The sequence below is a fragment of the Saccopteryx bilineata genome, chromosome 11 (genome assembly GCF_036850765.1).
Source record: "Saccopteryx bilineata isolate mSacBil1 chromosome 11, mSacBil1_pri_phased_curated, whole genome shotgun sequence".
Classification (NCBI taxonomy): domain Eukaryota; kingdom Metazoa; phylum Chordata; class Mammalia; order Chiroptera; family Emballonuridae; genus Saccopteryx; species Saccopteryx bilineata.
This window is the reverse complement of record NC_089500.1, coordinates 64,725,555-64,744,411: the sequence shown is the minus strand read 5'-3', so window position 1 is coordinate 64,744,411 and position 18,857 is coordinate 64,725,555. Positions and strand designations below refer to the sequence as shown.

Genomic DNA, 18,857 nt, shown 5'->3' with positions numbered 1-18,857 from the left:
TTTTCCCCTCCCCAGGATTCTGGACCCTGCTTTCCTAGAACACCTCTACCAGGTGATGAAGCATTTCACTGTTTCACTTGAAGCTTAGACCACCTCTGGCCATGTCATTTAACGGTATCACTGAGATGACGAGCAAAGCAGCAGCTCACTCGTGTGGGACGGAGTGACTGCCTGGGCCACCAAGGGGAGATGGCATGTATGTACTTGGGGCCAGGACTGCCTGAGTCCCGTGTTAGGACAGAACCCCGCCAGAGCTGACTGAGACAGCACAGGGGACAGCACAGGAAGTGCAGACTGAGCCGGCAGCTCCACGCACCTGCCCGGGGGAAAGCGAGCGGTTGCTCTACTGCGTGGAGAAGACAGTGCATGTGATTGTGTGGACAAGAGCTGGGGCATGGCGGTGGAAGCATCATTAAAACTGGGTGTGGAGAGAACGCAGTGGGCCGGGACAGAGAAAGAATGGAGGGTATAACCGGGGACGAAGGTCGCTGTTTCTGCACTTCCACAGCCCCTCAAGGGGTGACACTGCCCAGAGTACCACGTGTCCCTCAAACCCCTGCCAACAAGTTCGGGGTTAGGAGGTAAGGGGTGACACTGCCCAGAGTACCACGTGTCCCTCAAACCCCTGCCAACAAGTTCGGGGTTAGGAGGTAAGGGGTGACATTTAACCCAACAGAAGGTCATCCAAGCTGGCCAGAAACCTATGCAGGAAAGGTGAGCTGCACCCCATCGTTACTTCTGTGGGAAAAGGAACAAGGAGGAGAGTCTCCTAGATAGTGGTGTGACAGGAGAAACAGTCAGGGTCCAGTCAGGCTAACAGAAGGGCACCTATGAAGCCTTCGTCCATGTGCGAGAGCCACAGAGCAGCTGGGACACCGAGATCCAGCCCTGGTCCACTGCAGTGAGGCCCAGGGCAAGCGCGGTCCTTGTTCTAAGCCACCGTGCGACTTGACTCAATGAGGCCCAGCGCAAGCGCGGTCCTTGTTCTAAGTCACCGTGCGACTTGACTCAATGAGGCCCCCTTGTTCTAAGTCACCGTGCGACTTGACTCAATGAGGCCCCCTTGTTCTAAGTCACCGTGCGACTTGACTCAATGAGGCCCCCTTGTTCTAAGTCACCGTGCGACTTGACTCAATGAGGCCCCCTTGTTCTAAGTCACTGTGCGACTTGACTCAATGAGGCCCCCTTGTTCTAAGCCACCGTGCGACTTGACTCAATGAGGCCCAGCGCAAGCGCGGTCCTTGTTCTAAGTCACCGTGCGACTTGACTCAATCATCTGTGTGATCCTTGTAAGAAACTTCCCCGATCTGCCTCGTTTCAGTGACTGTATTTTACCCAAAAGAAAAACATTTCCAAACACCAGCAGGTACACCTGCTTCACTGAGGTGATTGTGCAGAATGTGCACCAGCCTTGAGTCTTCACCTTCAAATAGGCTTGGCCCTGGCCAGCTGGCTCAGTGGTAGAGCACTGCCCAGTGTGTGGATGTCCCAGGTTCGATTCCTGCTCAGGGCACACAGGAGAAGCGCTCACATGCTTCTCCACTGCTCCCCTCCCCCTTCTCTCTCTTTCTCCCTTTCCTTCCCAAAGTCATGGCTGCTTGACTGGTTCGAGTGCATCGGTCTGAGTGCTGAGGATGGCTCCATGAACCTGGACCTCAGGTGCTAAAAGTAACTCAGTTGTAAGCACGGACCCAGATGGGCAGAGCACTGGCTTCAGACGGTGGCTGCCAGGTGGATCCCAGGTGGGGTGCATGCGGGAGTCTATCTCCCTGCCTCTCACTGGAAAGAAAAAAAAAATGCTCTCATCCCATTTTGCATTTGCTAACCTGCAAATCATGAAGCATTTGTGTTCTTTTTTCCACAATAGCTTGAGAAAATCACATAAACATGTGGACTGCCTAGTTTTCTGACTTCTCTTAGGTAAGGTGACCAATTGTCCTCCTTTGGGGGGACAGTCTTTCTTTTGTAAGTTCTGTCCTCCCTCAAAAAGTGTCCTCCTACATGTCCTCCTTTTTGATATTGGAAGACTAATCTGTAAATGTCCATATTCGATCAATGCAGAGTCGATCCATTGTGTGTGATGTGACGTATTTGTATTTGACATGACGATTCGTCAAGGATCAGTACAGTGCGGTGAGATGTGATTATGAGACGCTGCGCTCTGCACGGGAGACCTTGAGAGAGTGCGCGATATACCGAGTGCATAAATGGCTTTGTGTACTTCTTACTGAAACACAACACGGCACATACGACATTATAGACTCACGATTATATTCAATCATAGACAGGTAAGCACAATTCACGTTTTATTAGTTCATTATCTATTTAATAATTTTCAAATACGTATAATTTTATTTACAAGTATTTTCCCGAAAGTCGAGTTTTAAAGCGGAAATCTAACCTCAAACCATATCTATTAATAACATATTTTGATTAAATAGTTGCATAAAACATGTTTTTTAATTAGAAAATGATAAATACATCTGAATATTACTCCAAATAGTGGTTTTGTTTGATATTTAGTTTTACTAAATGAATACTTTTTTCTTACAATTATTAAAAATTAATAGGCATGTAAGCATAATTACAATATAAAATATTACAAATGTTTTTATTATGCATTTATATTATAGTGTATTATTATTGCAATGAATAAAATGTTTCTTTTATTTATGATATTGTTTAATTTATTTTTGTCCTCTTTTTCATTGTAAAGAAGTCGGTCACCTTATCTTAGGCCATCAAATGCGCATCACTCACTTATTGACCAGCAGCCTATGACATACCCCATGGCTAACAGTGGAAGCCTCATCCTGAACAGATGCCTCTGTCTCCTGTTTATATCAATTCAGAAAAACCAACAGGCAATTCTGTAGCTTTCTTGCCTTTCATCTAAAACACTTCCTCCACATCTTACACTATCTCTTCCACTTGTATTTAACTTCATCTTGCCCTACCTGTAGCCTTCCTTTCAGTCCTGTAACTTTAATCTCTGTTTTTGTACGTACACGTGTGTACACACACACACACACACACACACACACACCTGTCTTCTAAGCTCTCCACGCCATGGCCACCATGACTAACCCTTGCAGGGGTCCCCAAACTTTTTAGACAAGGGGCCAGTTCACTGTCCCTCACATGGTTGGAGGGCCACCACATACAGTGCTCCTCTCACTGACCACCAATGAAAGAGGTGCCCCTTCTGGAAGTGCAACGGGGGGGGAGGGGCGGATAAATGGCCTCAGGGGGCCACATGCGGCCCGCGGGCCGTAGTTTGGGGATGCCTGCCTTAAAGCATTAGGCAACTACTCTGGTTCCATATACCTTGAAATGCTATAGAACTTTGGATGGGATATTCTTCTTTGTATATTTAGCATTCCTGTCCCCATCCATCAGTGCCAGCAGTATCATGTCCCCAGCTGACCCTCACCCACCAACACTTCCACATGTGTACAAGGTCTTCATGCACGACCTTGCAAGGCACCTGGGGTGATAAACAGCACACAGCATCCCTTATGAAGAATACCTATCCCAAACTTTACCCCTGAACCTAATCATGCAAAGACAATCAGAGAAATTCAGAATGTGAGACACTCTACGAAAAGTAGCCTGGATTCATAAAAAACCAAAGCCATGGAAAATAAAACAAGCAAACAGGTAAGTCAAGGCAGAGAGCCAGAGCGGATGGAGAGAGACTCAGGAGTCAAAGACCCGAGTACTGCGTGGATCGGAATACACGCATGCGCACTAATGGACACCTGAAGGGCTGGCACCACCACTGCATTGTTGTTGAATCCTCAGCTACAGAAAAGGAATTGTGGTTATGTAGGTGAATTTCCTTGTTCTCAGGAGATAAATACTGAAGTATTTAGGAGCAAAACATCATTGATGTCAGCCACTTATTTCAAATAGCTCAGCAGAAAAAAGTGTACATGCATTGTAAATATATACATCTTCAGAAAAGCGGAGAAAGCAAAAATGGCAAAATGTTAAACCACTGGGAAATCTGATTGAAAGGGTAATGTGGGTAATTGCTGCTATTCTTCCTGTGGTTTGACATCTTCCTAAATGAAAAGTTGCGGAAATTAAAGATCTTCAACAGTTCCCTACTGCCTAGAGAAGGCCCTATGTATTCTTAACTGTGACATCACAGGTTTCTGATAATCTAGCACCAAATTAATTTCCTAGCCTCATTTCCAATTGTACTCCTCTATCACCAATTGCTCTGCCTGCACATGCCTCAAAATGCTGTAAGCATTGTGGATGAGACAATTCCTGTGTGCAAAAGAACAGCCAGCACGCCTGACACCCACTCAGTAAAACCACCTCCCAGTCACTCTCTGTCCACCAGCACCTCTGCACACCCAGTGTTCTGACAGAGCAGAGTGTGTCCTCCCTCAGCTGGGGGCTCCCGAGAGGCCGCTCACAGTCCTAGCACAAACCAAACACTGCAAGTTCTGGCCTTTGCTTTGAGTTACCTACTTATCAAAGAGCCCAGGCTTCCTCAATTTCAGATTACTCATCTTATAAAGCCCATTCCAAATCTTTGATCAAAGGCTACGTTCGGCGGAAGAGGCTGTAGAAATCACCTGACTCACACACACTATCAGCTCTATAGGCGGTGAAATGGGGTGGAGGGAAGTGAAACAACTCCACTTGGTTCCCACATTAAGTAGGCCCCAAAGCCAGGGCCAGCATCCTGAGCCACTCTGAGTGACCCTCCTACTCTGTGCCAGTGTGACCCTGGACCTCAAAGGCCTCTTCTGAGCCATTTAGTCAGAACTCACTGCTCCTCCTCTTACTCACAACCTCCATCGAGCTAGTAAGCCCCTGGCACTGGAAACATTCAGCCCTTTGTATATCACACAACAAAATATCCTGTACATAGTGGATATTAAAGAATATTTTTGAAAACCATTACTAAATAATAAGTTGCCTGACTGATGGTAACAATGGATAGAGCATCGACCTGGGATACTGGGGTCCCAGGTTCGAAACTCCAAGTTCACTGGCTTGAGCACAGGTTCACCAACTTGAACACAGGGTCCCAGCTTGAGCGTGAGATCACAGACCTGACTCCATGGTCGTTGGCTTGAGCAAGGGGTCACAGGCTCGGCTGGAGCCCCTGGTCAAGGCATGTATGAGAAGCAATCAATGAACTGAAGGGACGCAAGTATAAGTTGATGCTTCTCATCTTTCTCCCTTCCTGTCCCTGTCTCTGTCTCTTTCTCAAAAAACCCACAAAAAAAACAAAACAAAAAAAAAATCCCACAAAAAAACAAAAACATCAACTGCAAATGATTTATTTGTGAAGAACCCTCTACTTGCAAAAGAAGCACATGTTTGTTTTATTTGTATTGATTTTTTAGTTATGATTTTTATTTAGATCATTATTTCAAAAACAACAGTAAGAAACCCACCTTTTCCAAACGACCGCCAAAAAGTCTTCGAGCCAGCAGCTTGCCTGCCTTTATGGCGACAGGCGTGAGCTCAAGTTTACCTTCCAGGACATCCCCAATAGCATAGACATAGGGCACGTTGGTTTGTTCCACATCGTTTACTGGTAGCTTGCCAGTCCTGTTAGATTTTGAAAGGGAAAAAATATGACCAACTCTGTAAGCTGGAGTTCTACCACTATTCCAAGATAACAAAACGCATAGAAAGAGACCTCCAGGAACTCAGGCACTCAGGTCATCACAGCCCATGAGACCAATGGCTCACAACAGCAACGGCTTCGGCAGCTCCGAAGGAAAACACCCTGCCGGGAGATGCGACCACACTCGTTCGGGATGCTGAGGGTGTTCGCAGATTTCCCCTAGACCTGCACTTAGAACTTTGCAATCTTTCTCCTTGCCTGACCGAGGTCGAAATTCACTTCAAACCAGACAGTAGTTGAATACATTTCCACAATTATTTGTTAAAATCATGCATGAGCTCTTTAAGGCACACAATAAAGAGTTACTGACTGACTAATGAAAAAAACTGGTAAGACAGAGCTGGGACAATACTTACTATAAAATATATATAAAGCATTAAAATTTTGCATCCAAGTAACTGAATGAGAATTTTAAGAGGGGAGCTGCAGAAACATTTCGATGTGTGCATGAATAATGCAATGATCCCACATGTACATACTTCTCATTGATTTGGACACCAATCTTCTCCAAGCCTATATTCCTTGTACAGGAGTCACGACCAATTGCCAACAAAACCTATATTTAGACAGAGAGCATAGACACAAATTATCAGTATCAGAATAAAAGTGAGAACATCACTATAGATCCCTCAGACATGAAAAGACTAATAACTTTTGTGAACACCCTATGCCAATAAACTTAACAGCTTAGATGAAATAGATTTTTTTAGGTCAAAATGCATTTTTTTAAATTGTGGTAAAATTGACATATAACGTAGTTTTGGGTGTACAACATAACGATTTGGTAATTGTATATATTGCAAAATGATCACTACAATAAGTCTAGTTAACATCTGTCACCATACATAGTTACAAATTTTCTCTCATGATGACAGCTTTTAAGATCAACTCTCTCAGCAACCTTCAAATATACAACACAGTGTTGTTAACTATAGTCTCCATGCTGTACATGACGTCCCTGAAACAGACTTCTTGAAAGACACAACTTACCAAACTCACACCCAAATCTAAATAACCCTGTCTTGTGTGCTAAGTTATGTCCCCCTGCCCCAGATTCATATGTTGAAGTCCTGACCCCAATACCCCAGAATGTGACTGGATTAGAAGACAGGACCTTAAAGGAGTGGTTAATGTAAAATGAGGCCGTTAGGGTGGCCCCTAATACAGGATGATCAGTGTCCTTTCTAGAACACACAGCACAAACTGAGGAGCAGTCATGTGAGGATGCAGAGAAGACAGCCAACCACCTGCAAGCCCGAGACAGGCCTCGGAAGAGACCGAACCAGCCGACAGCTTGGTCTTGGGCTTCTGGCCCCTAGAACTGTGAGAAACTCAACGTACCTTCCCTATGCCACCTATGCTAAGCCACCTGTGCTGTTTTGTTCCAGCAGCCCTAGTCGACCAATTCACCCTCTATTCATTAAGGAAACTGAATTCACAATTTCCAAATCTTCCATTAATTAACTCCAGACCCTGATGACTTCACTTATAAAGTCTATTAATCAATGTAACTCATCATATTAACAGAATAAAGGAGAACACAATTTAATCATCCCAATAGATGTGAAAAAAGCATTTTACAGAACTTAACACCTTTGGGGATTTTAATTAAATCCCAGCACATATAGAATAAAAGAAAACATGCCACATGAGCAACAAGATGGACAGTAATGAAGACAGAAAAGTAGGACCTGAGAAGGATGAAGAGCCTTTTGACATCTGGACAGATCCCTCCAAGCACTAGCCCTAAAAACTCTGTAGAAGTGTGAGACCACTTGTGGAGAAACTCAAGAATGACCTGGCACTCACTGCCCACCCCCCTCCCCACCCCCAGTACTGCCACTAACCAGCAGTACCTACAATACCTACGCCAGCTGCTGCTGGATTCCATCCTGGCCCAAATCTGCTTGCCCATCTCCAACCATTCCCTATACTACACATTTGTGCCAGACGTGATGACCGCCCACAATCCAGCCATCACGTGCCAGAGGTGTCACCAGAAGGGTAAGTTTGAAGAGGACAGGTGGCAGAGTATCCTCAATGTGCTATGGTGGAGGTGGTCAGATTAGACCCCAAGTTCCTGGTGAACTTGGACCCTTCTCCCTGCAGTAACAATGGCACCACCAACTTGGTACGCAAGCTAGTTAACAAGGATCTCCTGAGTGTGCCCACCAACCACCCCACCCAGAGCCCACTGTGGATCGACCAGCAGTGTCAGTATAGTTGCCCAGCAGTCACTGGAGAATGAGGGTCCCTGCCCCCACTGCATCCCTTTGCCTGTCCTGCCACTCCAGGGTAGCCAGGTCTGATAGACACCACCCCCTTCCTGCAGCCGGCGCACCAATGCATGACTTGCAGGCTCCTGCGGCTCCCTGACAAGCACTCGATGACAGCCCTGCTCAACACCTGGGCAGAGAGCACCCGCCAGGCCTGCCTCCCGGCCGCCTGGCCGCCACCGCTGCTGCATGCCGGGCCACCTGGCCGCCACCGCTGCTGCCTCCCGGCCGCCTGGCCGCCACCGCTGCTGCATGCCGGGCCACCTGGCCGCCACCGCTGCTGCCTCCCGGCCGCCTGGCCGCCACCGCTGCTGCCTCTCGGGCCGCCTGGCCGCCACCGCTGCTGCATGCCGGGCCACCTGGCCACCACCGCTGCTGCCTCCCGGCCGCCTGGCCGCCACCGCTGCTGCCTCCCGGCCGCCTGGCCACCACCGCTGCTGCCTCCCGGCCGCCTGGCCGCCACCGCTGCTGCATGCCGGGCCACCTGGCCACCACCGCTGCTGCCTCCCGGCCGCCTGGCCGCCACCGCTGCTGCCTCCCGGCCGCCTGGCCACCACCGCTGCTGCCTCCCGGCCGCCTGGCCGCCACCGCTGCTGCATGCCGGGCCACCTGGCCGCCACCGCTGCTGCCTCCCGGCCGCCTGGCCACCACCGCTGCTGCCTCTCGGGCCGCCTGGCCACCACCGCTGCTGCCTCTCGGGCCGCCTGGCCACCACCGCTGCTGCCTCCCGGCCGCCTGGCCACCACCACTGCTGCCTCTCGGGCCGCCTGGCCACCACCGCTGCTGCCTCTCGGGCCACCTGGCCGCCACCGCTGCTGCCTCCCGGCCGCCTGGCCGCCACCGCTGCTGCCTCCCGGCCGCCTGGCCACCACCGCTGCTGCCTCTCGGGCCGCCTGGCCGCCACCGCTGCTGCCTCCCGGCCGCCTGGCCGCCACCGCTGCTGCCTCCCGGCCGCCTGGCCGCCACCGCTGCTGCCTCCCGGCCGCCTGGCCGCCACCGCTGCTGCCTCCCGGGCTGCCCGCAGCCTCCTCAGGGCTACAGAGGATACACACCTCACATCTGACCTTTCTAGGTGCTGGCTCCCTTAGAGAACCTGGGATTAGGTTAGCATTCCTGCTTTTATCTTCTTCCTTGGGAATCTACCAGACGTTTCCCCACACTGTCCAGGACTGGGGCCGGCAGCTGCAGAGCTGGCTGCATCAGTGGTGGGGGTGAGAGTTTCTCTGGGGAGGCAGACGTACCCCCAGGGCTGCGCTTCTCCAGTTGCTGGCCCTTTGGCTCCTGCAGGGCCCAGGTCCTTCCTCAGCATCACGGGGGAGAAGTCAGGGCCCTGGCAGAGCCCCTTTGTGTGCTAGAAAATACTGTGCTCATTTCAGTAGGGGAGGATGAAGAACACAGGAAACCTTTAGAACACACAGAATTCTCTGATCACAGTGTTGGGTTCAGAGTGCTCCACTGTTGGCACAAGGGGCATGCCACAGGGATGCTCCTGGACCCAGGGCTGCCAGCTGCATCTCTGTGGGAAGTCTGGCCTGTGGGTAGTTGCGTATCCCACCACCAGCTGAGCCTCATGCCTCATAGCATTTTCCCTTCAAGGCCTGGGGGTTAGCCCAGCACAGTGAGGGTGCTGGGGAACAGAGGCTCTGGTGGAATTCTGTCCCTGGTACCATGTGAAGCAGTGGGACTCATTCTCTGGTTAGGGTGCCATCTTCTGGACCTGGTGTCCTCAAAGCCACCCCTGAGAGTGAGGACTCCCTGATGGGGCATCAGCTGTCCCTCTGCTGACAAGAGCTTTCCTCTTTTGTATGTGCACGACCATGTCATCTGGGGTTCTTATAATAAATTTATTTTTCCTGTGTTTTCCAGAAAATAGAGAAGTTAAACTTCCTCAACCCACTAAAAGGCATCTGTTAAAACACGTACAGCTTACACCCAAGGAATCATCAAAGACTGAATGCCTGGCCCGCCCCCACGGTCGGAGCAAGGTGAGGATGCACAATCAGAGCAAGGTGAGGATGCACAATCAGAGCAAGGTGAGGATGCACAATCAGAGCAAGGTGAGGATGCACACTTACGATCTCTAGTCCACCCTGTACTGGAGGTCTTAGCTGGTGCAAAAAGGCAACAAAAAGAAATAAAAAGCATGTAGGCTGAAAAAAAGAAGCCAGACTGGTTTTATACGCAGCCATAAATCTTAAAAACCTATAAGGTTAATATATAAAAATGACTTGTATTTCAATATCTATCAACTAACCACTGAAAGTTAAAAATTTTAAATACCATTTACAATAGCTTAAAAAAATGAAATATTAAAGATAAATTTAGCAAAATATAGGAAAGACCTCTGAAGCAAAATAATATATTGCTGAGAGAAACTAAAGAATACATAAATAAAGATACAGGCTGCTCATGTACATATTAGAAAAATCAGTATCATTAAGATATCAGTTCATCCAAACGGATCTATGTGATCAGTACAATCTTAATTAAAATCCCAAAAGGCTTTTTTAAAAAAAATTGGCAACCTGTTTTTAAAACTTATGTAGCCAGCTCTGGCTGATTGGCTCAATGGTAGAGTATCAGCACAGCATGTGGAAGTCCCAGGTTCAACTCCCAGTCAGGGCACACAGAAGATGCACCCATCTGCTTCTCCACCCCTTCCCTTCTTGCTTCTCTCTCTCTCTCTCTCTTCCCCTCCTGCAGCCATGGCTCGATTGGAGCAATTTAGCCCTGAGGGCTGAGGATAGTTCCATGGCCTCTGCCTCAGGCCCTAAGAAGAGCTCAGTTGCTGAGCAATGAAGCAACACCCCAGATGGGCAGAGCATCGCCCCCTAGTGGGCTTGTGGGGTGGATCCTGGTCAGGGTGCATGTGGGTGTCTGCCTCTGCCTCCCCTCCTCTCACTGAATAAAAAAAATTTATATGGAAATGGAAAGGACCTAAACAAAATTGGAAGACTTATTATACTTGGTCTAAGATTTACTCTAAACCTTCAATAATCAAAACAATGTGCTGCTGGTTAAAGGAGACAAATGGTCAATGGAATAAAGAGTGCAGGAACAGATGGACAGCTAATAGGTCACATAGTTTCAACAAAGGCAACAAAGCAATTTAATGGAGAAAGGGAAGTCTTTTCTTTTTAGTCTTTATTTATTGATTTTAGAGAGGGGGAAGAGAGAGAGCAGAGAGAGAAGCGTTGATTTGTTGGTTCACTTATTTATGCATTCCTTGGTTGATTCTTGTAGGAGCCCTGACTGAGGATCAAACTTACAACCTTGGCATATAGGGATGACATTCTAACCATCTGAGCTACCCAGCAAGGGTACGAGAACTCTTCAACAAATGGTACTGGGTATCCATATGGAAAAAAAGAATCTCAATTCCTACCACACACCATAAACAAAACTTAATTCAAGATGGATTACAGACCTAAACTTAAAAGAAAAAACTATAAAGCTTCACAAAGAAAATATAGAATATCTTCACAAAGATTTCTTAGAGCACACAGAAAGCACTAACCATAAAATATTTGATAAATTGGACTTTATAAAAAAATTTTAAACTATTGTTTACTAAAAGATTTCATAAAAAATTAAAAAAGGCAAGCCCTGGCTGGGTAGCTCAGTTGGTTAGAGTGTTGTCCCCATATGCCAGTGTTGCGAGATTGATCCCCAGTCAGGGCACATATAAGAACCAACCAATGAGCTTGACCAATGAGGGTGAAGGGGATAGAGTATTGACCTGGGACACTAAGGTCCCAGGTTCAAAACCCTGAGGTCACCGGCTTAAGCACAGGCTCATCTGGGCTTGACTACAGGCTCAGCCAGCTTGAGCACGGGGTTTCCGCTTGAGCGTGGGATTATAGACATGACCCCATGGTTGCTGGCTTAAGCCCAAAAGTCACTGGCTTCTGAAGCCCAAGGTCACTGGCTTGGCATGAGCACCTATGAGAAGCACTCAATGAACAACTAATGTGATGCAACTATAAATTGATGCTTCCTATTTCTCTCTCTACCTGTCTGTCAGTCTGTCTGTTTCTCTTTCTCTCAAAAAAAAAAAAAAATAAACAAAGGAAGAAAAAAGAAAAGAATCAACCAATGAATACAGAGATGGGTGGAGTGGCAAGTCAATGTTTCTCTATCTCCCTTCTTCTCTCTAAAAGCAATCAGTAATAATAAATATATAGGCAAGTCACAGATGGGAAGAAAATATTCACAACACATATATTTTTAAAAGGAATATATCTGAATATACACACAACTCCTGCAATTATTTAAATAAAAGTCCAAATAACCCAATAGGCAATGAGCCAAAGACTCAAACAGATAATTCATAAGGGAAAATATCATATATAAATGAACAATAAAACAAAAATATGCTCAACATCACTATATTAGGAAGATGTAAATTAAAACAATAGTAAGATACCACTATACATGCATTAGAATGGCTAAAATGAAAAAGCCAACCAACTCCAAATGTTGGTGAGGATATGGAACAACCAAAACTTTCATGTATGGCTGGTAGAAATATAAAATGATATAATCATTTAAAGGTGCTTGGCAGTTTCTCAAAAAGTTGACCATAGAAACTATCCCAGAAGCAAGCAGTTTCACTCTTAGGTATTTACTTACCCATGAGAAATGAAAATATGTATATGTCCACATAAGGCCTTGTACCAGAAATTTTCATAGGAGTGTAAGTCATAGTTCATAGTTAGCCCAAACTGAGAACAGCTTAGGTGTTCATCCAGAGGAAAATGAATAAACTGTGGTATAGTCATGCAACTGTAATTAATACAATTCACCAATAGAAATAACTACTGAAACACACAGCAAAATAGATAAGTCCTAAAAACATCATTCTGAATAAAAGAAGCCAGATATCAGGAGTCCCTCCAAACGATTCCATGTCTGTGATGTCTAGAATAGGCAAAACTAGTCTACGGTGACAGAACCAGAACAGGGTTGCTTGGGGTCAGGAAATGGGGAGGGACACCAGAGCTTTCTAAACACAGAAATTTTGTTACCTTCAAATGAGTGTGTATTACACAAACATGCATTTGTCAAACTGAATGAACTCTACATTCAAGATCTGTGCATTTGATTACATGTAACTTATACCTCACTACAAAATCAAACAATTTACAAATTTAGATATTGTGAACCACTTTATACCCATATATTTGAGAACTTAAATGAAATGAACTAATTTCTAGAGAAATGTAATTAATCCAAAGTAACTCAAGAAAACATAGAAAGCCTTAAACATCCTTTGATGGTAAAAAAAATAAATCATTGGTCAAATATATATATCCATAGAAAATTTTAGACTCAGATGGTTGTTAGAAGTGAATTCTATCAAACATACAAAAAAAATGCTCTAGTACTACATAAATGTGTCCAGAGAACAGAAAAAGAGAAAACATACTCCAAACTTCTTTCATGAGTTAGAATAACCTTGATACCAAAAACTGAAAAGTTCAATATGTGAAGGGAAATTATAAACCAATATTATCCATGAAAATAATGCAAAAATTCCAAATAAACAAATCCAACAATACATAAATAAGGCCTTTACCAAGCTGGGTTTATACTGTATAAAGTATAAAAAGTTGATTGAAGATTAGAATATCAATGTAACTAGAATGAGATACAAACAAGTGGAAACATATACCATGTTCATAGATAGGAAGAATTAACATCGATAAAATGTCCATACTACCAAAGCTCTATAGATTCAATGGAATTCCTATTAAAATACCAATGGCATACTTCACAGATCTAGAACAAATACTCCAAAAGTTTATATAGAACCAAAAAAGAATCCGAATAGCCTCAGCAATCTTGAAAATGAAGAACAAAGTGGGAAGTATCACCCTTCTTGATATCAAGCTATACTGCTAGGCCATTGTAATCAAAACAGCTTGGTATTGGCATAAGAACAGGCATACAGATGAATGGAACAGAAAAGAGAACCCAGAAAAAACCCACACCTTTATGGTCGATTGATATTTGACAAAGGAGGTAAGAGTTATCAATGGTATAAAGACAGTCTCTTTAAAAAATGGTGTTGGGAAAATTGGACAGGCACATGCAAAAAAAAAAAAAAATGAAACTAGACACCAATTTGCACCACTCACAAAAATAAACTCAAGATGGACAAAAGACTTAAATGTAAGTCGTGAAACTGTAATAGTCTTAGAAGAAAACAAAGGCAGTAAACTCTACAATATCTCTTGTAGCAATATTTTTGCCAATATATCTCCATGGGCAAGTGAAATAAAGGATAAAATAAACAAATGGCACCACAGAACATTAACAAAATAAAGACAACCCACACAATGAGAAAACATATTCATCAATACGTCTGATAAGGGGTTATTAACCAAACTTTATAAAGAACTTCTAAAAACTCAACACCAGAAAGACAAACAATCCAATTAAAAAGTGAGCAAAGGAACTGAATAGACACTTCTCCAAAGAGGACATACAGATGGCCAATAGGCATATTAAAAAATGTTCAACGTCGCTAATCATCAATGAAATGCAAATTAAAACCACAATGAGATACCATCTCACACCTGTCAGAATGGCGCTCATTAACAAATCAACATATAAGTGCTGGTGAGGGTGTGGAAAAAAGGAAACCCTCCTGCACTGCTGGTGGGAATGCAGACTCGTGCAGCCGCTGTGGAAAACAGTATGGCATCTCCTCAAAAAATTAAAAGTGGAACTGCTTTTGACCCAGCTATCCCACTTTTAGGGATATACCCTCAGAATCCAAAACACCGATTCAAAAGAAGATATGCACCTTCATGTTTACTGCAGCATTGTTTAAAATAGCCAAAATCTGGAAATAGCCCAAGTGTCCATGAGTGAACAAGTGGATAAAAAAGCTGTGGTATATTTACACAATGGAATACTATGCGGCTGTGAAAAAGAAAAACATATGTTTTTCAACTGCTTGGACGGACCTGGAGATTATTATGTTAAGTGAAATAAGCCAGGCAGAGAAAGACAAATATCATATGATATCACTTATATGTGGAATCTAACGGACACAATAAACTGAGGAACAAAATAGAAACAGAGGCAGAAGGATAGAAACAAGAAACAGAAGAATAGTTTTCAGAGAGAAGGGAAAAGAGGAGATGGGATCACAGAAGGTGAAGGATTAGCCAAATTATATAGACATAACACATAGATACAGATAACAGGACAGCAAATCCCAGAGGGAAGGAGGAAGGGCGTAGGGGGATAAATGGGGGTGGAATAGGGGGCATGCTGTTGGGGGTTGAGGTTGTCAGATTGAGTGGGACAGTTGAATCTATGTTAACAATAAATTTTAAAGATTAATAAAAATAAAATAAAATGCAACTAAACACATTAACAAATTATAAAGAAAAAAATCTTAACAGCTACAAAAGAAACTGTTCCAACTACACTCATACACTTACAACTTTTAAAAAACAAAAACAAAAATAACACCAAATAACCAAAAACTGCTAGCAAACAGGAAGTAGAAAAGAATTCCTTTAACTTAATTAAGACTATCTACAAAAACACTACAGAAAACAGTATTATTCAATAATGAAACACTTTTCTTTGATATGGAGAACAAGACAAGAGTGGTCGCTGCAGCCATTTCTGGTTAACACTGCACTGAGGTCTTAGCTAGGGCACTGATGCAAGAAAGAGAAATAATGAGGAAAACAGTAGGAAAGAGGAAACAAAACTGTATTATTCACAAATAGCGTGAACATGTACAAAGAAAATTCAAAATAGTCTAATATATTTTCTAATACATTTTTGACTTAGCTGACTCTCCTACATTATTTTCCCTTTTAACTAAAAAAAAGTATGAGTATATAAAAATAAATGTATACTTTGTGTTAAAGCTATAAATTACAGTTTACAATGGCATCCAAAAATCAGCAATCTAAATTAGAATTGTTGCCATCCAAAATAGTCCATGGACTATTCACAGTTTTTGGATATTTTATATTGTTTGTCTTCTGAAAATAAAAATGGATTTTTTTTATTATAAAATAGGTTTAATGTTTATTGTTAAAATATTCAAATGCATAAATATATAAGCTATCTAATGCCTCCAAACTAAGTACTAATAAGAGTCAGGTGTATCTGCTTCCAGACTTTGTTCTAGTTACACATACACATGTATTTTACCAGGGTATTCTTCATGTACCATTATCAAATGTCAACAGACCAACTACCCTCCATGTCTACTATAGTCTTACAAAGAATCCAAATAAAGTTAAGCCTGGTACAATTTTCCAAAAAGCTGCTTCTGTGCTAATTTATGAGTGTGTTCAACCAATTACTGTTTATAAAATAAAAACTTACTGTGTTATATATTCCTTCAATGGTTTCTGGTCCATCAGTGGATTTAGCCACTACTTTCAGCTTTCCAGGTGAACCTTTCTCCAATTGTTGAACCTAGTAACAATAAAAAATGTAATGATTCTATTTAACGGATACAGAAAATAAATGGGCCTTAGAGCATATGCATGTGTGTACATGTGTGTGTAAATGTATGTGTGTGTGTGTCTATGTATTTAGGTTTTTGAACTAAGTAGAAACAGATAAAAGAGGGCTGTCACAAGATACATTTTGGACGTAGAACAAAGTTAATTGATTAATTAGAGGTAGCATAAAAAACAGGATGAAGAGATGTTTCCTCATCTCTTATCAGGAGAGACACCTGAGCAGGATATCTATATAAATAAAAATGTAAATCTTCATTTGTTCAAAATCTTAAATCTCTAAAAGTTCTTCATTGATTACTTTGAAATTTTGACACAATGTTGCACTCAAATACGTGCATGTTTTTATGCTTTTATATACCTACTATTATATAGATGTCACACCTGTGACAGGTAAAAACATGCTTTTTTGAAAAACAGCACCATCTGTTGGTCTTAAAAGCAACACACGCTATACTAAATATTTCACAATTCCATTTCAATGTTATGGGAGAAATATAAATGGCACATGGCTGAAGATATTTTCCGTTGAATACGCAAGGAAAATTCAAATATGAACATGGATTTCATAGCAGAAACCTACAACGAAGCGTTGATAATGATTGAAGATTTCTGCTTAGAAATCGCGAACAAAGTTCTCAATCAATTGGGAATGCCATCACCGAATCGATCTGCTGCTGCTTCGTTCGATGTAGAATTGCATCGTGAACAAAATTACAACACAGTGATCTTTTGTCGTATGTGCAATCAAATATTCCTAAGCTAACGCTTGAGCAAAAAGGCATTTACGATCAAATAATGCAAACTGTCAATAACGGAGTTGGAGAAATCTTCTTAGATGCTCCAGGAGGTACTGGTAAAACGTTCCTAATTAGATTGATTCTGGCAGCAATTCGATCCCAAAATGATACAGCCTTAGCTCTTGCATTGTCCGGAATAGCTACAACATTGCTCCCAGGTGGAAGAACTGCTCATTCCACTTTGAAATTGGCACTGAACATTCAACTCATTGAAACTCCCACGTGCAACATTTCCAAAGCATCCGGCACGGGAAAAGTATTGCAGAAATGCAAACCTATTGTTTGGGATGAATGCACAATGGCGCACAAAAAATCGTTCAAGGCTCTTGATCAATATTGCAAGATTTGTGTGGAAACATCAGACCATTTGGGAACATATTAATATTGCTTGCAGGAGATTTCAGGCAAACATTACCTGTAATTCCTTGATCGACACCAGCGGATGAAATAAATGCTTGCCTGAAATACTCTACTTCGTGGTGACACATAAAGATGTTAAAATTAACTACAAATATGCATGTCCAGCTGCAAAACGATCAATCAGCTGAGATATTCTCACATCAATTGCTGGAAATTGGGAACGGAAAGGTGACTGTTGATATGACCTCAGGACGAATTTCATTGCCTCATAACTTCTGCAATTTAGTGATGTCAAAAAGAAGAATTGGTTGAAAAAGTATTTCCCAATATTCAAACCAATTATAAGAATCATGATTGGCTGAGTGAATGAGCTATTCTTGCAGCCAAGAACATAGACGTCTACGAAATCAACAATATCATTCAAAGTGAGGCAGTCACATACAAGTCCGTCGACACTGTTGTGGAAGCAGATGAAGCGGTTAATTATCCAACAGAATTTCTGAATTCACTCGATCTGCCAGGGATGCCACCACCGCATGTACTGCAATTGAAAATCGGCGTGCCAATTATCACGTTGTGAAATATCAACCAGCCAAAGCTTTGCAATGGCACACAGCTTGCAGTAAAAAAATTAATGAGCGACGTTGTAGAAGCAACAATCTTGACAGGACCTTTCAAAGGTGAAGATGTCCTCATTCCTCGCATTCCTATGATTCCAACGAATATACCATTTCAATTTAAGAGATTGCAGTTCCCAATTCGGTTGGCGTTTGCAATCACCATCAGCAAAACTCAGGGCCAATCTTTAGAATTGTGCGCTTTAAATCTAGACACGGATTGCTTCTCACATGGACAATTATATGTTGCGTGTTCTAGAGTCGGCAAACCAGACAATCACTATATCTGCACAGACAATGGAACAACAAATAATATTGTATACCCACAAGCATCGTGAAATTAAACATATTAGAAACATGCGCTTTCTCTTTTTTTTCCTTTCCATTTATCAGACTGAGCCACAGCAATGCGTGGCTGGGTATAGCTGGTATACTATAAATCCGAGAGCCATTAACATTAAGCCATTAACAAAATGTGGGCCTAAAGAAGACTACCCAGGTAAAAAGGGCAGAAAAGTGAAGAGGGACCAGGTGCTGTGATGTTTACAAGTTGAGTACCCATGGGACCACAGGCTGTGGGCCAGCAAAGCAGAGGAGGGAGTGCATTTCAAACGGACAGAGTCACCAAATGCTGCCAGAGG

General features: G+C 43.3%; 1 protein-coding gene across 1 annotated transcript in view; it reads right to left on the bottom strand.

The window, feature by feature from the left end:
- TXNRD3 (thioredoxin reductase 3) overlaps positions 1–18,857 on the bottom strand; it is a 73,058-nt gene that overhangs the window by 10,754 nt on the left and 43,447 nt on the right. The window contains exons 10-12 of the mRNA XM_066246492.1: positions 16,300–16,392; positions 6,139–6,215; positions 5,424–5,580 (exon numbers count right to left, since the gene is read on the bottom strand). Of these exons, the coding sequence (XP_066102589.1) occupies positions 5,424–5,580; positions 6,139–6,215; positions 16,300–16,392 (327 nt within the window). The remainder of the gene's footprint in view (positions 1–5,423; positions 5,581–6,138; positions 6,216–16,299; positions 16,393–18,857) is intronic.